General features: G+C 32.8%; 1 protein-coding gene across 4 annotated transcripts in view; it reads right to left on the bottom strand.

Moving 5' to 3' along the window:
* The window catches only part of LOC106662253, a 124,820-nt gene that overhangs the window by 55,225 nt on the left and 45,551 nt on the right, over nucleotides 1-24,044 (bottom strand). For all 4 annotated transcript variants that reach the window (XM_024227555.1, XM_024227554.1, XM_024227556.1 and 1 more), the window contains exons 4-5: nucleotides 23,516-23,654; nucleotides 14,309-14,511 (exon numbers count right to left, since the gene is read on the bottom strand). In XM_024227555.1, coding sequence (XP_024083323.1) covers nucleotides 14,309-14,511; nucleotides 23,516-23,654 — 342 coding nt within the window. The remainder of the gene's footprint in view (nucleotides 1-14,308; nucleotides 14,512-23,515; nucleotides 23,655-24,044) is intronic.

The raw sequence follows: 24,044 nt of genomic DNA, 5'->3' as shown, positions 1-24,044 counted from the left end.
ATCAAATAATTCTTCTTTTAATTTATGATTTAGTACTGAAAAACAAATCCTTTGATGACAATGATATTTTCATTTGTGTTTTTTCTGAATATTTTTTTTTAAATATTTTATGTGTAAATATGTAACTGCAGGACTTTTTGTTGAAATGATAATTCGGTTGTGTATATATCTAAAATTGGACTGTCCTATGCTTGGGTACCTGACCTGTTTGGACTGTAAATAAATTTAAAAAAGTACAGGAAAAAATGATCGATATTATTAATTAATTAATTAAGTATTAAATCGGATATTACTTTTGTCCCTGGAAATGAAGCTATAATTACAATGAGGGTTTGTAATTACAATTAATTTCTATCCGTGAAGTACGATAATACGTAGTTGAAAAACAATTAATCGGGGTGAAGGAAGTTGATCGGTTAATGGGGTGTGGTGCACGAAACGGCCGAAAGAAACACGAACACCTCTGGAATATTTATCTGGATGGTTTTGACGCAAAGCATAGGTGGATTTGTTTATGGTTTGACTTCAATGTAAATTAACCGGAATATTTATCCGGGTGATTATTGTTGGAAAAAAATCGCTTTATTCAGACAAGGACGTGGTTCTTTGAACTGAATCTCAAAGAGAAAGCGGTGATGGCAGCAGGAATTTGATTTGGTACTTGAAGAGGATAAATGTATATTGTCGCATTTGATGGGTATCTACAAGTGGTTTTTCACATTAAGAATAAATGTATTTTAGACTCGGCTAAGGACCCGCGGTTGTGGGTTCGAATCCGTCGCGCCCCGGCCTTTTTTTCATGCAACTCTTTTCCCTCCCTAATAAGATATGCATCGCATATATACAGCGTGACTGGCGGTAAGTGTCGAAAATTTCAGGAGATATTTCTACTAACAATGTGCAAAAAAAACTTCTTATAATCCAGTGTCCAGGAATGTCAACGGTAAAGAAGTAATTTCAGAGATTTTTTCGAGTGATGCCAACTAAATTGCTTATAATTTCAGAAATACTGACTGTAAAAAAATCTAGTTTAAGGAAACCGAAAGAACGTTAAATTTTCTGAAAGAAAACGTATTTACATTGCAAAATAGATGAAAACATCCTGGATGAAAAATTCAGAAAGAAACAAAAATATTGAAATTTGGAATTTTTTGAAAATATTTGGTAACTGTTAATTCGTAAATTATTTCCGGATGCTCCTACTGGAAAGTCAAATTTTGTCTATAAAACACTGAGATGCCTGGATAGCCGCTAGGACTTCTCCCTGTTGTTGACTTGTACCTGTACCTAGCCTTATTCAAAAGGTTTTAGGCCCATTTCTTACTTTCACTGCTTAGAGAAAATAATCATGGCTGCTAGACGGCAAGGAATAAAAATTTATTAGATGTGCAGCAGATAAGAAGTTACAGATTCTGGTCAAGTTCCTGTCCTATAATTATCCAGATTGAACTTTTATTTATTTTTTTTATTTATTTCTCACTTATCTAAATTTTTTCAAACCTTTGTTCGCCAACAGTAGGGGGGTTTGCAACAGCAGAGGTTGTATAAATGCCCGGTGTACCGGTGTTAAAAAAAAGCGCATTTGTAAGTTCCATTTGTAAAGTTTGCCGGGTTCGAATCAGGGCTGTTGGATTCGAACCCCGGACCATTACCTTATAATGATAAGCACCGTGTTAACGCCTAAACCGTTGCGGCCAGCTACGGCCCCCTTTAATGTTTCAATTGATATTTAAGTATACAATGTACGTTTATAAACATAATAATTGTCTTAATAAAATTGCTTAGATTAAATTAAAGAACATGTAGTCAAGAAGGAACATAAATACATTCCTGTCTAAGAAATAAGCACGTTTCTAAGGAAAAAATATCATTTACCAAACTCATTGTTAAGTTCCACTAGTAATTGCCGAAACAAACTATTAACAAAAGTTATGTTGCCAAGAGTCAACAACAGAAAAGCAAATTATACACTATTCATACATCCGTGATGTCCTGATGAAAGGAATACATTCGTCGAAAGCTAGCCGAATTTCTTTCAAATCAGCACCTAATTTTAATATAAAATTAAAACAAATATTGAAAGCTCAAATGTTTACAAAGTGCGACAATTGAATGAAGAAAGTGCAATTTTCTTTCTTAATTAGTTATCTATATTAAGATCGTGCATATTACTTTCGTTTTTACAATAAACAGAAAATTATTTAATTGGTAGACAAAAAGCATGAAATTTAAATGAGAAGTGGTCTCCATTCCTCTCTTCCAGGAAGGAAGAGATAAATGGACGACCCTAAACACTCGCAGCCTAATCTTCTTACTTATGAGAATGCTTATGTTTTATGATTAATAATTGTTGTACAGTTCAATTAAAATAATTTTTAATTATTTTTGAGTTTAAAAGTTAACTGCAAAGTTGGCAAGCGTTCCAGCGAATTTTAAATTTTTATAAAAATTACTTTTTTTGGGTATTACTGATTGCTTTTGACGAAAGCTGGGGTTTTTTGTACAGTAAAAAACCAGTTTTTTTGTATTATCCGAAGTGGTGAAGGCATACAGCACAAAATATTCATTAAACAAACCATTTTGAAATTAGAATTGGAAATTATGTTAAAACGTGGCACAACAGTCTGAAAAAAAAATATTTGCCCGCCTTCTAATTATCACCATCAATCAGACTTGACAAAAATGTTATCAAGGAAATGCCTCGTAAAGTGTTATTAATTATTTGACACCACCTTTGGCTGTCACGTGATACATCGGCACAGGGTGAAGTCCTAGGCACTTAATTAGAATGGATGAGACCTTCCTGGTTAATTCTGTGCGTTTTCAACGTTGAAATTTGTAACCGGGGCCTTAATGAGGCGATACAATGGCTCGTTATTATCTCGTTTACAACAGTTATAATAATAAACTACGGTTGGATTGTGGTCTAGGTTCTACTATCAGTTGATATCTGAGGAGGTAAAAGTTTCACTTATTACAGAAAAAATTTGTTTGCCTTAGCTTATGGTTTTAAATCCTCAGGGGGAATAAACGACAGATATTTGCTTCTTTGTTGTGTTTTATGATTATGCCGTTTTCCACGGCCCACCCCTATGTCTACAATGCCATACAAGTTGAACAAATTTTCCAGATCATTTCAGAGGATTAATTTTCCGCGTGGAAATATGAATATATTTTTTTTAAATTCTCAACCCTTTATTTTTACTTTTTGCTACCTCATTTAATTTATTTATCAAATACAAGCTTTCTTGAACAATGAAAGTTGGTCAACACGTCCGATTTGTTCTAATGACCGCACCCATTGTGTTTTCATATCATGATCGATGGAGTGAAATCCTATCTGAAAAGGCTACAAAGGCCGTGCTGAAATTTTGAAACCCAAAAACATTAGTGACAGGATGCTAGGATTAACGACCGGAGATTTCCATCAAACAAAAACTAAAACTGTAACTCAAATTAAAAAAGAAAAAAATTAAAACTGTACTTGCTAAATTACATCAGGAAATGACCTATCACTGAAGAAATATTATTACAAAATACTCAAAAGGGATAGTTAAGCTTAAATCTAATAATGCAAACACCCTAAATTATGTTCCCATTGTATGGAAATTTTCAGTAATTATGACACAAAACCTAAGAAAGTCACCAAAAGTAGTCAAATCGTATAGACCCATATCTCTACAACCAACCACCTATAAGTTTTTGGAAAGATATTACATATTTAAAAAAAAGCTATAGTAGAAAAAAAATTACACAAGCTTTCATACAACTAATTGAAAATAATTAAAATTAAAAATGATAAAAAATCAAATATAATAACAAATGATTCTTCTTTTAATTTGAATTTTTTTAAGCATGTTGGGCTCTTAAATACCGTATGAAAAGTAGTTACATTTAAAATTAAAAATGATGTAAAATTATAAAAATAAAGGATATTTCTTTTAATTTGTGAAATGTCAGAATCTGTGGTTTTTAAAAGCCTAATTATATGACATTAAAAAAGCTCAATTTAAAAGATGAATAATTTGTTTTTATACTTAATTTTATATAATTTTTAAAATTAATTTAAATAATTTTCAAATGGGCTTCTAACATCCATATCATTTTTTTTCTTCAAATAAAATAATTTTACTTTAGGTGTTTACATCCCATACCATTTCCAGGTTTTTTTGTGTGTCAAAAAAGAGTTAATTTGCAATGAAAAAGCTAATTTGAAGTTGAAAAGAATTTGAAATTAAAAATGTTAATTTACAATTAAAAAGGATTTATGTAAAGGTAAAAAGCATAATTAATTTGAAATTAAATAGATTATTTTGATGCAAAAAAGGGCTAACTTGAAATTAAACAGGGCTAATTTGAAATTAAAAATTTTTAGGTAATTTGACGAGTAATTTGTAGGATAAAAACCTATATCAGTAATTACACTTTCTACTTAACTAAAAGAGTTTTTTAGAGTCAAACGTGCAGAAACGTAATAACAACTAGGAAAAATAAATGCCCCAAGGCAGCTTACTTTATCCAATACTTTACTTGCTTTATATCAATGATTTTTCGGAAATGGACGGCATACAAAATTGTAATGTTTGCAGATGGATATGGTGATATCAATAGGACCGAGCATCAACCGTGCTTCAAAAATCTTTCAAATGGCGTGGAACAAGATTAAAAGAAGAATGTGCTCCCCTCCACACCAATTAGTTCAAATCGGACCTTTTAAATATTAAAAATAAAAAATTGGACAATATTCCATTTATGGCATTATACTATACGCGATATGGCTAAATATTTAGGAATGATCCCAGATGCTGAGAAGGAAAGAGAACGTAAAAATGTCATACATAACTTTAAAAAATAGGGTATGGACAACTATACTGCATGAAAGGATACAAAATAAAATACTAATATACAAAGTATTAAGCATATGTGTACATATGACATACAACTATGGTGGTGTAGCCAACAAAGAAATACAAACATTCCAAAATATAATCGACTTAACATAGTCAATGCAGCTTGATATACAAGTAATAAGGACATACATCGCGATCTTAAATTCCTTGAGGTCAAAGCGGAAAAATATAAGATTTTCCGCTGAACACCAGTTCCACCTCAGCCTGCACTAGTAGCTAGAAGCGACAAATCTCCTACCCAAGTGACACAAGCAGTACATCGTCAGAAGGTTGAGAAAGACGAGGGCATTTGAACTAATTAAAGAAGATCAGTTTGAATAAAAAAGTATACTAAAACAGATCTTAATTAAAAAGGCTACAACGGCCTGTCAAAACAATTCAATTAGTACTTTTTTAATAATTCCTTAATTAATTCATACATAACGAATAAATCAATAGTTAGATAGAATAAAATAAGAAAATAATATTTTCTTCGAAATGCCTACGAAGAAACTGAGTGTTTTCTTTAAAAGCCCTTATTTCTGAATTTTAATATAAAATTATATTAAGCAGCTGTTTTCGACTAGCTACATATATTTCATTTGCAATTATTCATAACTCATAAAATATAATTAGAGATAACATGAAAAACTGGACTAATACTAGATATATTCAATTCGCAATTGCCGAAAAATTTACGGCCCTTTCAAAAGCTCAAGGTGGTGGATTAACGACCGAATAAGCTATAAGAGGGCGTAAATTACTGTAATCCCGTACTATAAAATATGTTTTGTTGCTCGGGCAAAAGGGTCGTTTTACTTAACAAAGCCCTCGCCTTGTCACAATTTTTCTACTCCTTGTGTATATTTTTTTCTTGTGTATATTCTATGCACTCATTTCATATTTTGTAATTAAGTCATTCACGAAAGGGAAACGCTATATTTTGTGTGGAATTTCTCGGAAGGATTTGGAATGCTTTCCAACGGCTAAGTCGTCTTGAAATAAAAGGAAATACCTTTATCAACGATTTTTTTTTGTCTGAGAGTAAATTGGGCGAAAAGATGTAAATATTATGACGTTTGGATTAAAATACCAAAAACTGAAAAACCGTTTTTAATTTTTTTTCAAAGGTATTTTGGCATCTTAGTGGTTAGTCTTTGGGCAAAAGACAGGCAAATTACACCAATCAGTGATGTAAATCTGATGATAATTGTATGCCTTACTTATATAAAATATTGAATATTGGAGCTTTAACATTTTTTAATCCAGTTTCTTCTGGAAAATAAAGAGAAGATTTACAACTTTGATTAAGGGTTTTATTCCATGTAAAATTGTATACACATAAAAACAGCAACCTAATTATAATGGTATTTATAAGCAAAATTTCATGAAATGATATTCAATAAACGAAATATTATGGTGGATTGAAGAAAAATATTAATGAGAATTTTTTATATATACATGTTTGCAACGGAGTTTAACTTTTATAGTTCACATGTTGTTAATTGTCTTCTAATTACTTTTGCACATAGGCTTATTTTTAATTCAATTAAGTTTTCGATATAAAATATTCTAGTATTAAAATTGGCCTTTAATTAAAAATATAGCATGTAATCTTTTCGAATTGTACTAAAAAAATTAAATTTCTCAAAACCTTGTAGCATAGATTAGTCTTAAAATTAACCGTCAAGTGTCAATGGACAGAAATTCCAAGTTGGGTATTGTTTTGGTTAAGCAGAGAAGTCAAGCGGTCCAGAATAATAAGCTAGACGAAGAATGAATGCTAGTACGAACTCTACTTTTTAGAAACAAATAAGTTTTTCAAGAATCTTCTTCCCCGGCGGGAAATTTTTTTTGACCAGTCTATCTGGAGAATATTCAAACTAAGGTTTTCCCGAAAGAGGAAAAACATACGGCAGTCAGCCAGCTTGATATTGGAAATGTATAAGATAAAAAAGCCCTTCGGAGTATATTCCAAATATTTGCTCAGCATATTCCTTTTGGGGTAAAAAAATCAATAATCTGTCAATCCGAAGGTAAAAAAATATTGCAACGATGCAGGCTTTCAATGTTTAAACTAACATACACCTCAACTTATAACCAAATGGCATATTTAAATTACTAGAGTTGTGTTTAACTATTTGCATATTTTCAATACCATTTCAACCTTTTTCATGATCAAAAGTTACATAAAATTATGGAAATTTAAATCACTGGCTTTTTTCTCCCATCCTGCGCTCAATTTTGTACGAATGTGCCCACCAATAGTTTATTTATGGCATAACTGAGTTCGCAATGTCAAATTATAAATTTGAAATTAATGCTGTCTACTGTCATCTTTTCATCGAGAACATTCTCATAACAGATATGAATCAGACTATTTAAAACTCAATAACCTTGGTTTACAGCAAGATATCGATCAGTTTTTTGCGGTAATTGAAATTGTATTTATTCTTGTAGCAAAATAAAATCGTAAAATTCCGGATAAACCGCTTCTGATCTTTTTTCCTGGAATGTATTGGTGCGTGATACGAATCGCGATTGTTTCAAGATTGTGAAGCTTCAAAAATCCCAGTAGATATATAACCAAAAATCGTTAAATTTCTCCTTTATATCAAACAATATTATTTTATAAATATTTTGTTTCTAAAGATTCTTTTGTCATTGGAAAAAAATGTTTTGGCATCATTGGAAAAGTGAGTCATTCCTGGTTTCGCCGGTTTACGTGGGCTTATTTGACGATCAAATTACATAAATAGTAACATAAATAGCGGTTATAAAATAAATTTAATTAAATCTATATTTGTTGTAATTTGACATCTATTGCGTTTTCTATAAATAAATCACGTATAAATAACAGACAAATTAATAGATTAAAAGAAGGAAAATAGAAAGAAAACAAACAAGGGCGAAGAGCGATGCGTGCAGATCAATAGACGCAGGAAAAATCAAAACCTTTAGAATCATTCATCTTGCAATTCATAAATTAAAAGCATTGTTTCAATTTGAATTTCTGTTTGAAAAAAAAGTTCTTGCTGTGCAAACATAAAACTATACAAGTATAATATGTTTTGATATGATAAAAAATTGATATTCAGTTGTAGCTTACGTAAACAAAATTATATATCTCTGGATATCATTACTTTTAGACACGAATAAACTTGCAAAATAAACATAAGTAGAAACCTAAGGAACAAGAAAGGGTGGTAGAAAATAAAAGCTCTATTATCAATGGCAGTGAATCTGCTAACATTCAGCTCTATAACAAGAAGCCATTAATTGTAATTTTTTGGTAACTGCCTATGCAAGGAGCTACACAATTCAAGACACTACACAATATAAAGAAAAAACAAAAAATGTGTTTTGTATCTGTCAGGTAACGATACACCTAAAATAACACCGTACACTTTTTAGGTTTCAGTGATGTAAAAAAGAAACTCGACAAGTACAAGCATCTTTTCGATCTTCCCCTTTCCAACAATATTTGCTCGACTCGACGAATAAAACACGGTTAAATGAATACAATAGAGTTTATAACCACTGAACATGACAAAATTTTAGAACAACAACAGTTTGGAACAATCAATATAGATCTCAAAAGAAAATCTCACAATCTAACACTTAATGTTAATCTTGGCTCACCAAAACATCAATAGATTCATAATCACTCATTAAAATATAATATAGATTAAATTAAACTGGACTAAATTTGACCATTAATTGCACTATTGGTGTGTCTCTTGTTAGACCAAGAATACGTTCATTGATGGTTCATTGCTCCTAAAATATTGATTCGTAATGGGAATCTAATTCGGTTAATTGCCCCAGGGGATAAAAGTGATACTACATCCCAAAGGGTGAACGGATTGTTCGTAATTAATGCGGTAGACAAGTCGTAAATCATCAGTACGCGTGGTTCCGTCGTGCACGGCTGCTATTAACAAAATGATTTTTAAAAGCTTTCTTCACTTATATTTGCGTGTAAATAATTCTCGGCCGAATCGCTTTTTCAAAACTCAATCTTTTATCTGAAACCTTAACCTTTTTTTCCCCACTCAAACCAACTGGAAATAAAAGGATATTGGCTGCTCCGTGGCATTCTCTTTTAAAAGGTTTTTAAGTATAAAGGGGTCGACACCCTCTATTCGTTAATATCCCACCACACATACCAAGCCGTGCGGTCTATAGGAATAAATATCAAAATTCATAACCGCTTACTTAAATGGCGGTTGGAAGAGGAATTCGACATGGTTGAGTGTTATTCGTAAAAGGCCCAGGCACATATTTTAGCAGTAATGGTTTTGCTACATCAATTAATAATAATTTATTTGTTGCATGGTAAAATTACATTTACAATTACTCTATCTTAAAACAATATTATTGAAATTACAAAAGCTATAAAGCGTGTTAAGGGCTTTAATAAAGGAAGCACTCGGAACAACAAAGGGCACGTCATGTTGTCCTCGCAAACCCTCTGGGAAGGGATGACCTTTTATCTCCTTAACAAACACAGATTGTCCATGTAATATAAACAAGAGAATTAAATCGTAATCAGTGAAATGCCAATCATTAAGGGGAATTATGTACCTGACAAACAGTTTGCTTTTTGCCAGTCCAGATCCAAGAAAAACATTTCTTAGCTAAATAAAGTGTATTTATATTATTAAAATATAACTTTTCTGACTTTTTTGTTCATGTATTTCAAGGTTGTTTATACACTTAAAGGCAAGAAAAAAAGTACAGTTGTATTTAAAACTGGAAAGACATCGAATAGAAAGGCGACTGACTATTCGCAAATCAGCATCCCGCTTGGAATGACACTTGAAAATGGGGGGGTTATCCTCTTCACAGATGAGTTCTAGTTTGGTTTGTGGTAATCAGATGACTGGGAACACTGGGAACATGTGTGCCGAAGAAGTAGAGTACGCTTTGCTTCATGCGCCATGCGTGAGACTCAGCCTGTTCAAAGAGAGTTATGATATGGGGTGGAAACAACGTCCATGCCCTACTGAACTGATTGTCATACAGAATGGATCTTTTACTGCATTACGGTACTGGAAGCTGTGGTCCCATTCGCTACATTTTGTGAGCAACATCGGGTTAATGAATCATAATGCTCGACCTCATGTAGCTAGGATTGTCACCCACTACTTGGAGGATGTTGTTACCACAAAGAATTGGCGTTCTCCTGACATGAATTCCATAGAATACGTTTGGAACACGATAAAGATTCGGGTTAGGCATTGTCCTCCAGCAAGGTGAACAACTTCAAACCGCTCTTGTTGAAGAATGAGATCCATATCACAAACAAGTTCCGATCGCGTATTACTCCGTGCCTAGCGGAATTAATACCCTCCGTGAGAACAGAAAACCTAATTCGCGTTATTAAGAGCTAAACTAGGTAATAAATTGTTAATTAAATTTTAATCTATCACTAAATGATTTTCAGTGTTTTGGTAAATTTTTTTCAAACCATCATAATTAAATAATTTTGATTAAAATTCATGAATTTCTAATCTCGTTTAATTTGATTTACATAAACATGAAAACGTTGTAAGTATTACAACGATAAAAATACATATAGTTTGTAATAAACTACAAAATGCAAGAATCTGTTGTTTTTTTTTAAGATTTTTTTTTAGTGTATATAAAACCTTTATCAAATGAAAATAATCACAATTAAAATTAAAAATTATGTAAAATTAAATATAAAAATTAGGGAGACTTCTTTTAATTTCAGAATTATTTTAAATTTGTGAGCAAATAATAAAAGACAGTATTAAATTAATGACACTTAAAATTAACAATTATGTATATGAAAATAAAGGAATTTTCAATTTACAAATAGAGGATTCACTGAACAACCAAAAAATAGCATTGGGAACCTTCTTGGCCATTGAAGGAGCATTTGACAACACTCCTTTCGAAGCAATGGTTACATCACTCAAACAGCGAGGAACAGACAAAACCTGCAGTAGATGGATAGATTCAATGATAAAAAGCAGGAAAGTGCAGGCTTCCATGTTCCACAAAAAAGTAGAAGCAGTGGCGGCGAGGGAGTGTCCGCAAAGAGGAATACTCTCGCCTCTGCTGTGGAATGTGGCAGTGGACGACCTCATATGCAAACTAAATGAAAGTGGAATTTACACCCAAGGCTAAGCAGATGACATTGTCATACTAGTCAGGGGAAAATTTGATTCAACATTAAAAGAGCTCACCCAAAGAGTACTAAACCTGGTGGAACAATGGCGTTTAAAACGGGGACTTAAAGTAAACCCCTCAAAAACCACCTTAATCGCTTTCACCAAGAAAAGAAATATAGAAATACAAGGATTACGCTTCTATAGCGAAATGCTGCTTTTAAAAAATGAGGGAAATATCTAGGAATAATCTTTGATAAGAAATTAACCTGGAATCCTCACCTGCAACATACTATAGCAAAAGGTAAAATATCGCTAATGACTACAAGAAGGACCTTAGGCAAATCTTGGGGACTAAAACCGAAAATGGCCTATTGGTTATACACGGCAGTAATAAGACCATGAATAACCTATGGATCATTAATCTGGTGGAACAAAGCTCAACGAAATTTAGCTACCCAAACATTAGGCAACATACAAAGACTAGCAAACCTATGTATCACAGGGGCGATTAGAACATCCCCTGCAAACGCATTAGAAACTTTGCTAAACCTACCTCCACTGGAAATATTCATACAAGGTGGGACAGCTAGGAAAAGCTGAGTTAGGCTCCAGAAACAATTAAATTGGAAAGGAACTAAACAATTCGGGCATACAACTATAATTCACAAAATCAGACAATCATTCCTAGAAATGGGGACTGATTACATGATCCAAGAAACACTCTTCACAACTTCGTATAAAGTCTTAACGGACTATAAAGGAGAGGAAGAAACAGGAGAGCATCAGATACAATGATATGGTACACAGATGTCTCCAAAACAAACGAAGGAACCCGATCAGGGGTTTTCTGTACAAGCCCAAAACATGAGCAATCAAACTCATTAGGGTCTTTCAAGCGGAAATACATGCCATCAAGCTTGTGCCCTGGAAAATCTTAAAAGAGGTTACACTGACAAAAAAATCCTCATAAGATCAGCTATTAAAGCATTAGCATGTAAAAGAATCACATCAAAATTATTCAGTGAATGCATCCAAAATCTCCAAAAACTGGGGAAACATAACAACCTGATGATATCTTGGGTGCCAGGGCACAGGGAATTTTGGGTAACGAGAAAGCAGACAGACTGGCCAGAGGAGGATCTGCAGGACCATACATAGGCCCCGAACCTATTCTTTGGATAACAAGAACAAATATAGAATCCTCCATCGCAGAATGGATCCAAACAAAACAAAAGGAGAGGGGATAAACTCTAGCGGTGCTAGACATAGTAAACTTATGATGAAACAACCCTCACCGAGACTGGCAAAAACACTGTTGCAATTGGAGAGGGCCAAACTCAGAGGAGTGGTAGGACTACTAACCGGTCACTGGTATCTGAGAAAATGGTATACAGCGATGATCCCATTTGCAGATTATGTAACGAGGAGGAGAAAACAGCCACCCATATCATCTTCGAATGCGAAGCAACAGCTCAATGGAGGTTTAACCTAACGTACGGAAAAGACTTACGGAATCAAATTGCAGCAGCAACAGTCAATGACCTGATACTTCTAAGAAGAAGGATTGACTCTATTGACTGAACTAAGGAACTAGGAAGGTACAATAAGCCAGAAGGCTGCAGTGCCTGGGGAATACAAACGCCACTTCCTAGTAACTTTTTCCACCATACCATACCACCAAGGAATTTTCTTTTAAATTGGTAATATGTAGTTTACATTTTTTATACCAAATTGAAATATCTCCCAAAGTAAAAGAAAAAATTTTTAATTTTATTTTCTATAATTTTTAATTTGAATTGCAATTACCCTCGAACCCTCTTCGCCGACTAAAGAGACGATTATTTACATATTATATGCATATGGTTTCTAAAAGCAGATTTTATTTTATATTTAGTGTTGTCTTCAAATGCAGGAATTTTACTTTACCTGCTTACAATTTCCTTCTCCTAGGTTTTTGTTCTTTTGAAAAAAGGTCTAATTTTAAATTAGAAAAGGTGTATTTGAATTGATAATCGGTCAATTAAGAAATTAAAAAAAGTTAACTTCATGGTAAAAAATGTTAAAAGATTAAAAATATTCAATTTGAAGTTAAAAACGGTCCATATCAAATTAAAGAGGATTAATTTCAATGAGGAAATTCCTATCGCGATAAAAGCTTAATTGAAATCGTCAATTATACGTCCGTATTCCCTTTGAAAGCCAGGTTTATCACCATTTTGTGTATATCTTTCACACAAGGATGAAGACTTTATAGATAAAACAAACGGCTTTGCTCAGAAGGAGATCGAAAGCTGAAAGTTGAACAGCTTTGAAAACCTTTCGGTCTTATTTCAATGATATTTGTTTTACCCGCTTCCATTTAGGGAAAAGTCAACTTCAGGATGTTTTGTCATCTTGAAAATCGTAACAAGCCAGTAAAAAGGGCGAAACTAACAAAAAGAGTAACTGAAACTACTTATGAAACATCTTAACAATTCGAGTAAGTTTATAAATTTGATAATTTACTGGAATTTGGTGGTCACTATATACAATTGCTATGAAAATCATAGAATATACAGATGTAAGTTGAGACAATTATTGCTATTCAATTTGTTTAATAATTGTTACTACCGGTTTGGGTTTTTATCTAGTAATTCGTTACTAAATAGTTTTTTTTTAGTTGTCTTTAGAAAATTCCAAAACCACAACTTAAGTACTTTCAATTTTCTATCTTCTCCGATCACCCAGGTCCGCCTATCCTTGCTGTGTGGGTATTTTTCCATTTTTCTATCTTCACTGCTAGGTCTGTTTATTATTTTCTTATTCGAAATTCTTTTTAAATGTCAGTGAACTATGAAAGGGGGCCTTTTCGTAATTGTTATTCTGTCGGTGCCTTAGACTGAAAACTGTTTTTTTTTTCGTTTTTTCTGATCGGTTATTGTGCTTTTTTATGTTTACTGCTTTGAATGGTGAAGGTAAGTCGATAATTTGTTTGTTACTAAATTCAAATATAAAGGTTTTTGGTAAAAGTTTTGGTTAAAAATAACTTTAAAGGTTAATTTATAAGATTTCAAAGTCTTAATTTCTTACTCAAACTTCACAATTATTTCTAGTTTTATCTTCTCTGATCACCCATGTTTGACTGTTCTCTCAAGTTTTGTCTGTGCATTAATTTGTCAACCATACAGACCACAATGACCGGAGACGATAAAACTAAAGTTTCTTCATCTTTCATACCTCAACGCATTATCTCTAAATTGTAATGATCCTGGTTAGTTAAAGGTTTTCAATACTCACTGCGCTGACGCTGGCGGATTTGATGAGTCGCACTGTGTCGGCAGGCATGGCTTCCAACAGGAAAATCAACTTTACCGAGATATCTCGGTATATCGAAGTATATGCGCCAAAGGAGCAGACCACGCCTAGACTGAACTCTTGTCGGCCTAATGAAGCGTTGACCCAAAGTTCATAGTTTCCGTCCAGCCATATTAAATTGGGAGCTGAAATTGATAAAGAAGATTATTTTAACCGTTGTGGAATAAAAACAAGGTAAATCGCCTTGGGAGTTTCAATTTGTTTATAATACAAAGAACAATTAACTAAAAAACAAATCAATCCGGAGCTTATAGGCCGAAGTTTATCACCTGGGGATTAGGGTCGACCTTTACCATCACGAGGATGTTCACCCTGTTCCAAATTAAATTCTAAGACTGAACTTGAAAAAGATTTCTTGACATTTTGATGCGATAGACTGAGAACGGAATTGGTTCTTACGCTAAAAATAGCCCCGTAAACTTATAACTTCTTCTTCATTTTATTTTGTTAACAGTTTAAAGGAAAAGTCAATAATTTTGAAAGATCCTATGTTCCCAAACACCTCCCACTACTTCCAATCATAAATTATAATAAATTAATAAATTATCACCGTTTGTTACAAAAAAATAATACTAAAATAATAGCAGTTCAAATACTTTGAAAACCTCGAATAAGAATATACAGAACAACAACAGAAATAAAAAAACTCGATTAAATCGGTAACCATTTTCTTAGTAATTAAAGTCATAAATAGTAAAACATGAAATAAGAAAAGGATAAAGAAAGGAATTTTAAATGATTAGGATTAAGGTATAATTTCTTGCTTATGAAGTAAAGGAAAATAAGTTATTCAAAGGATGATATTAAAACAAAAAAACAGGACTAATGGAAATACGAGACGTTTCACAATTCGGCGTATACTATACTAATGATATACAGGATGATAATGGGGTATCAGTTACTTTTTTCGTTTTATCTGAGATATTATGACAACGAAAATTAATTCAGTACGTTACTAAAACAAAATATAAAATTAAAATAGTAATACAAATAATTAATATAACATATGTCTTTGTTATTTTCATTAATCCAGAAAAAAATAAGATTCTCAATGGTCTGAACACTTATTCGCTTGAACTTTGATAATTACGAGAGGCGAAAAATGATCTAGACACAATTTTTTATAATCGTTTATCTTCCTCACGTTCGGGCAAATTGAACGGGGTCGTCGAACGACGTTCTCATTTTTATTACACTGTTTAGTTTTTTACATTCCAATCTAAAATATAATAATTGAAAGAAAACGTTAATGAGGATGTTACTATCTTTTAAAACAGCATCATTGAATATCTGGCTTTTGTTTCGTCTTTCACATTCTATTTTCAACCTATTGAATCTGTGAATGTTGTTTGCCTACTCTATAGTCCCTTCCTGGACCTAAAATGACTTAAACTGACAACAAACTACAAGTCGACATTAGGCAACATACAAGCTGACTCAAACCACCCACACTTAATTAAGAAAGGGAAGTAAAAAGTTACTTTAGTTTTTTTGTACCAACTGATCAAAAGTTTGAAACTAAAATTAAATATAAGTATATGTAAATGTATTCTCAGTCATTTGAATACTTATGCCTGCCAGTAAGTACGTCTATCCTATTGAAGGTGAGATAATCTACTGGCATAAAGCAACTTTATAGATATTATATCTTAAATAGTTATTCTTCAATGAGATGCTATAGTTAGGCAGATATAAGCTCCTATTTTTCACCCTGGAATTACAGATTATTATTAATTAAACTTTCGTTTTATCCTAGGCAGCCCATCCTTGACCTAAAAATTACTAAAACTGACAAAAAATTCCAATTCGACATACACAAACAGTATACATCCGAGTCAAACAACTCCACCGACACACAATTTCAGCAGTAAAATATATGACAGATAAAGTAAAAACAATACTAAAAACTAACAATACTATATTATATTATTGGATTACATAATTCCAAAGGAAAATAATCGCCAACCTGGAGGCATATGGCAGTAGATGGTGACGATAATAAATTATAAAAAATTGGATAAAATGCGATCAGCCATACGTAATTTTCTAAAATAATCTTTTTGCTTTTTGGAAATCATGTTTACAAAAGCGGCAACATCGTGAAATAATGCTTATTAATTTCAATCCCGCATTTGGACAGTTCCAAGTATTTTTTATTATGTTATGTAAATTTCTTCAGATAAGTCTGGGTATTAATTTTTTTGTAATTATTTAAACATTTAATGCATTATTGTAAGTGAATTATTGAATTATAAGCCACTTCTATTTCATACTTGTACATGTATCATGTTTCTATCCACTAAATTTGAATTATTTCCTCTGATAGTTATAATGCTCTAAGAATGTACCGGATCGGATTGATAAATCATAGTAATGCCACTCGGAATAGTTCAGCACCGTGAGAGCTAGATTAATACAGCCATGTTAAGTTAGAACTCAGTTAAATCCCTCTATCATTTTTATATAAATGAAAATTACAAGTTATCAAGGAAAATCTTCTCATACGGAATACAAATTGAAAACAATTTATTAATTATTTTGTGTGGTATTTATAGACCGTTAATTAATGATTATTTGGAGATAATGAGATGCGGTGTGGTGTGACGTAGGTTTAGAAAAACATTTTCTTTGTTCTGCCAACGTTTCGATCTTTATTGAGATCATCTTCAGCTTTCGAAGTGTTTGTTTTCTGTGTAGATGTGTCATTACTGTGTGTCGTGTTGAGCGTGAATGTACAATGATCCCAACAAAGTTCGAAACGTTAGCTAGAGTCTAAAAAATATAACATATAAAAATAAGTTAGGCTAAGGATCAAATAAGGTGTAAAAGTACCGAATTGTTTTATTGCTATTATTTTGTTAACTGATTCATCATGAAATGAATTAAGCCCGACATTTTCCAAAACGACCAATTTAATTTTATGAAAATGTTCACTTGCTGGTTTGGTTGTTGGCCACTGGTTAAATTTTATAAAAGATCACTAAAACATTAAAACGTTAAAAAAATTCTTTTTAGTTTAATTCTTTCAGACAAAAGCCTTTGTCCTCGCCATTTACGGTACAACATCACCCAAAAATTTTATAATAGTATTTTTTTACGAGGGTTTGCAACAGCAGAGGTCATATAAACCCTCAGGGTGCCGGTGTTTTTGAAAATAGCCCATTTGTAAGTATGTCAGGTTCGAATGCAGGGCCGCTGGATTCGAACCCGGGACCTTTACCTTACAGTGATGAGCGCCGTGTCAACGCCTAAACCGTTGCGGCCACCGACGCCCCCTTTTATGGAAATGTAAAAAAATTATAATAAATGATTAATAATAAAAAATTATTGTTATATCAAAAACTTTGAATCCGACAGTTCATTCAATTAGTTACCTACTTCATCTATTGATTTTGACATACTAATTTTGTACATTCCAAGGAGAAAGCGAAGATTCTGATTGTAATCCAATTCTCGCCAAAGGTTTTTCTCCCCCCAGGTTGTTCTTGTTCTCAGATATCGTGTTAATCTTTAATAACACCCTGGAGGAATGCCAGGAAACCTAACAACAATTTAGTTAGATTTTACGACATTTACTAACCTTACTGCGGTACAGGATGGTCTCTGATATCTAGGACAGTGAGGCAAACGTAGGAGGTAGATTTATGACCTCTGTCGTATACAGGCAAATTGAAATTGCCCACACGATTGGACGTCATTGTTTTTCTATTAAAAATTATATAAAAATAACAGAAACGATCAATTTTGCCAATAGTAACTGTTATCATATTCTTGAAAGTAATTGTAGTATTTCCTCCTTTACATTTTTCGGTGAATAAAAACATAAATAAACATATGCTCGCTTCGGCCAGCCCCAAAAGCGAATAATTACTGTTTTAAAGTCAAACACTCTACAATGCATAATGGCAAATATGTTTGAATGTTTGCAGCCATCATTATATTGATCTATTCCTTACGAACTAAGAAACAATTCTTTTGGGAAGGCATCGTGAAAATGGTGGAGTCCGAGGAAAATTGCTTCAGAGAAGAAAACTAATGGTAACAATCTACTGGGCCATGGTGTACATTTATTATTCGCCAACCCTGCATTGCCCCAGTATCCGTACAACGAGAAAGGCGAACGAATTCTTTAAAATGGCTCCATTTTTGTCAATATCAATATAAGATAAGAACAAATGTGTATTGGAGAATATAAGATTTGTCAAACTAATAATAAGAAAAGCGTGTTTAGTTTTTAACATTTCAATGTGCTCACACCAAACTTCATTCTCACTACTCCAGAGTACTCCTCGAGGCCTTTATTAAAAATCCTCTAAACACGCTAATAAATGACATTCATACACCAGACTTCATTTACACTGCCCCTGTTTATTGAGTATTCCTCGCAGTGATTGTTAAAAAGCTCCTCTATTCACGCTAATAAATTACGTTTACACGCTTCAGACTTCTTTCACACCGCCCCAGAGAACTCGATATACTTTCGTGTGAGTGAGGAAGAAGCACCTCCACTCATGCTAATAAATTACCTTCACGGCCACTGGACTTTATTAATCACACTGCCCCAGGATGGTCGGGAATGAAGCCCCTCAATGCTAGCTGATAAGTATTCGTTCCAATAAATAACATATAGACAAACATAAACACGCACAAAATCTATATGTAGCCCAAAATATTTATGACCCGGTAGTATACAATCCTCGTACTATCAATTTGCTATTTTGGTCGTAATGAATGTACCAAATTTACGACATGCCAACAGCCAAAGTTTCAGAAACTAAAGCGTAAACGTACCCCAAGTTTAAATTCATTTATATTTATTGATTTTAACATGCTATAATTTTTCATAAAATTAATGTAAATGTAAAGGTTAAAACCAACTTTTCCATCATTCATATCTCAAATAAATTTAAATAAATAATGAAAATTAACATATTATAATTAAAATAATCGTTAGAGAGACAAACGAAGCTATTGAATTCATTTGGTAACATTGATATTAACATTGCGTGGCCTTGTAGCCAACATCATTTCCAATAATTCTACCTGCAAGTTCCATAAATTCATTTTTACCTAAAATCTTTTATTTTATACATTTAAGCAATATGTTGTAACCTAATCGATTTGCGTTTTTGTTAGACGTTAACAGTTCTTTAACCGTTTGACCTAAATGACAGATATAACCATCAAAATCAATTCGCCGCTCTCTTTTTTTCATTACCACTCATCCCCTCGCCAAAAAGATAGTAGGTGCTAGCTACTACCGTACTACCGTAGCTACCGTAAGGCGGCCCGGGGATTGGCGAGAGTTTGTTTTTTATTATTGTAGGGGTATTTTGGGTTTGTTGGACGATTCTCTTATATCTTGATTGTTACCATTCGAAATTGCAATGAAAACTAACGCGGGGGATGGCTTTCATAGTGACTATGAAAACCAACCCCCATATAAAGTAATGAAAAAAATCGGCCGTATCGGCCTATTGTGGTCACATTACTATCCCGAAAAAATGTTTAAACGCATGTTGTCGACTTGCATGGCGGCGAGTAATTCAACGTGGCCACCACGTTACCGTTAACTTTCATTAACTTAAAATATTCATACCTATTCAAATTTAATGATCTTTTATTATAAAGATCTGACCCTTACAATGAAATTGCAATATTGTCTCCACTCGGAAACATGGTCGATAATTTCCTTAAATTCTTCCTGCCCATAAAGGCACAACTACAATGCCCTACGTAGACGGTTACCATCGCCAATTACTTCAATTTTAGTTGGGCTTAGCCCTCAGAAGGGCTTAAAGTCAAAACAGCGTAAGTTTATCCCTGAAAAAAGCTGATTGGAACCTGACATGTTATCAGTTGAACCAGAAATGAAGTACTGAATATCTGTTATATTGAAAAAACAAAAAGAAATAGGAGGGATTTTATGATAAATAAACAGCCATATTTTGCGAATTGAAATTCGTGTTTAGATAATTTTTTATTCGATTGGTCTTTCATAGCTTTTAACAGTATGTAACAAAAGATACAATCCTCACAGAACATCTTTCACACTTTTAAAAAAATTCAAACTAGGCTTATTTTGACTTTGTTTGTTTTAGTTTAAACTGAGAAACTAGTGAGAAAAGTGAAACATTGTATTAAAACGTTGTGTTTAGCCTCCCCATATTTTCTTCTCTTTCTACACCATTAAAATCGTATAGATCTCTCTCTCTCTCTCTCTCTCTCTCTCTCTCTCTCTCTCTCTCTCTCACACACACACACACACACACACACACCAGTAAAAAATTAAATTATGGAGATTATGTTGTCAAAAATCTAATAAATGGTTATACAGTTCGGCATTACTATGAGGTATTGATGGTTTAGCCTATTCACAAACCCTCTGTGGCAAAACAGCGTTTTTAATTTGTTCATAGTTGAGGCCACGGTTCCACTACTATCCCGAAAAATGTTTGTACGCATGTTGTAGACTTACGTGGCGGCGACTAATTCGACGTGGCCGCCATGTTACCAATAATTTTCATTAACTTGAAATATTCATACCTATTCACATTTAAAGATCTTATTATAAAGATCTGACCATTACAATGAAATTGCAATATTGTTTCCACTCGGAAATATGGCCGACGATTTCCATAAAATCTTCCTGCCCGTAAATGCACAACAACAATCCCCTAAATAGACGGTTGCCGTCGCCAATTTTTTTACTGATGTGTGTGTGTTTGTGTGTGTGTGTATGTGAAAGAGAAAGAGAGAGAGTGAGAGTGAGAGAGTGAGAGAGAGAGAGAGAGAGAGAGAGAGAGATCTATTCAATTTTAATGGTGTAGAAAGAGAAGAAAATATGGGGAGGCTAAACACAACGTTTTAATTACTTACTTACAGTTACTTCAATTCGAGTCGGGTTTAGGCTTAAAGTTAAAACGTCGTTAGTTTAACCCTGAAAAGAGCTGATCGGAACATGCTGTCAGTCGAACCACCATAATGAAATACTGATTATCAGTTCTCTTGAAAAACAGAGAGATAGAAAAGATTTTATGATAAATATACTTCCCTAATTTTGCGAATTGTAATCCCTTTTTAGAGAATATTTTTTCGATTGGTCTTACATAGGTATTTAATACAAACGTATAACTAGATAGAGTCCTCGCGGAAAATCTTTTACAAATTTCAAATCAGGCTTGTCTTGACTTTTTTTCTTAAAGTTTACTCAGAAACGTGAAACATTCTATTATAACGTTGTGTTTAGCCTCCCCCTATCTTTTTCTCTTTCTACACCATTAAAAATCGTATAGATCTCTCTCTCTCTCTCTCTCTCTCTCTCTCTCTCTCTCTCTCTCTCTCTCTCTCTCTCACACACACACACACACACACACACATTTCAGCCAATTTTTTTTACATTATAGAAATTATGTTGTCACAAATCTAATAAATAATTATACAGTTCGGCATTACTGTCAGGTATTGATGATTTAGCCTATTCACAAACACCCTGTTTCAAAACAAAGAGCTGATTGGAAATTGGTTTGGACATTTTTCCGTTTTTAGAGAATGTTTTTAAAGGATTGATCTTAAATAGGTTAAACATTATAGAGCAAAAGAGACAATAACATTTCCTCTGAATAATTGATAAATAATTATTTTAAAAAACCCAAAGTCCTATATATTTTTTTTAAAAGTCTCTTCATTACTTTTAGCTTGTCAAGCTCGATGTTTAAAAACCGCATATCTCTAAATTTATGTATGCTAATTTTTATAATTGGTTCTGTTAAATGGAATGAAAACCTTTCGTGTCCCTTGAAGTTATGACTGCAGATAGAGATCGTATGTGCTTTTAAAAATGTGAAAAAATTCCCTGAGCTTTGAGCTTCTCCATTCAAGGCTTGTCTGTAGATTTTATCAACGAATTTCAACCTTTCCGCTCACTGAGAGGTCATTTCCGAGAGTAGGGAAAATCAAGGAAAGCAACGAGTTGCGCCAGCGGGCGGTATGCCAGCTGATCCCCTACTTAGACTCAATATCCATTCATCCCTCTCTCACATCATAATCATTCACAAATATATTTAAACTGTAATTTTCCCTTCCAGAAGCATTAAATATTTAAATATTAATATTTTATTAATATTTAAATTTAAAAATTGATAATTTATTTAGTGGCGAACATTTGCTTTCGTAGCCAAGCAATTTAAAAGTTTTGTAATATTAAATAGATTAAAACGTCTGTTTAAATTAAAACTAAAAACATTATTTAAATAATTTTTAAACAAGGTCAAGTTTTTAATGAGGAAATTATCTTAGATCTCCGCAAAAGCTGTACTTTGGAAGAAATCCTAAGAACTGGAATAAAGTCCTCTATCTGAACAGTGGTTATGGACATAATCCGGTTTTCGGTTTTAACCCTTTGAAATCAAATTCCCAAAATGAAAACTTTCCCACCATGTGAAACGTGAATGATGAAAAACTTGATTTCAACGATTAAAGTTACATTAACGCTTTGTAATCGTATAACATATTAAAATCAATATATGTATGGTTTAAGGTTTAAAACTTTGTGTACGTCTAAGCTTTAATTTCTGATATTGTAATTATTGGCATATCGTAAATGTGATACATTCATTAAGACCAAAATATCAAATTGATCGTACGATAGCAGATTTTATATCACGTGATCATTCTTTCCTAATTACCAAGAAAATCATCTGTGACAGTGTGAATGAAGTCTAGTGTGTGAATGTAATTTATTCCGATAATGGAAGGACTTTTTATCCAATACCTCCGAGGAATAGATCACATTGGAAGACTGTGAATGGAATTTTTTTTTTAGCAAGAATGGAATTATTGGTCAAAATAAGGGTCAAAGATAACACTAGGTAGGTCAAAAACATTCGGTTGAGGCAAACCTTGTTTTCAGATTGAGCCAATACACGCTTCAACTAATTAGGTTGATCCATTTTCCAGGAAAGGCTGATAAAGTGAATTAAAACACCTGCCCTATCAGTCTTTATATCCTTTTACCAGGTTTAATTGTAGAAAAAAAAACACATTTTCTGGGTAATAAAGACCATCAAAATATCTTTTAAATAATTAATTACTAATCAAGCACAATTATTGTATTGACTGTTAGTTTACCTTCGTGTGGGATGATGTACGTTGGTTTCGATGCGTTGCAATCCGGCGGTAGATCAGTCCCCAAATAACCAAGTGAAAAGGGCCCATCATAAAAGCTGATGTTGCTCACAACAAAGTCTACATTTTTGAAGCATAAGTTCTGGAAAAAAGAAGGCTTTATGAGTTTGTTTTGTTATAAGTATGATTCACTTTATCTTTTTTATTAAAACACATCTAATTATTAATTAGAAAATTAGTAATGCTTAAACTATCTGTTTATAGATGCACTATAGAAATCAATTGATCCTTACATTGATAATGCAATAATATTATTTTCTTTCAATTTTCTGTTGCCAAGTGTATTACTTGGCTTCTATTCTAAAACTTAAAATGGGGGCAAAGAATAATTTTGTTATTCTTAAATGTCTTTATGATTTAATTTATACAAACATAATGATGTACATGGCTTAAAATTGTATCGATCTTCTTTTTTTTTCATTGAATATACAACCTATAACTCAAGCTTTCCTTCGAGAACCATATGACCTTT

This window comes from Cimex lectularius, unplaced genomic scaffold (assembly GCF_000648675.2).
Source record: "Cimex lectularius strain Harlan isolate CLEC.00 unplaced genomic scaffold, Clec_2.1 scaffold106, whole genome shotgun sequence".
Lineage (NCBI taxonomy): Eukaryota > Metazoa > Arthropoda > Insecta > Hemiptera > Cimicidae > Cimex > Cimex lectularius.
The sequence above is the reverse complement of the archived record's forward strand: the minus strand, read 5'-3'. Positions and strand labels throughout refer to the sequence as shown.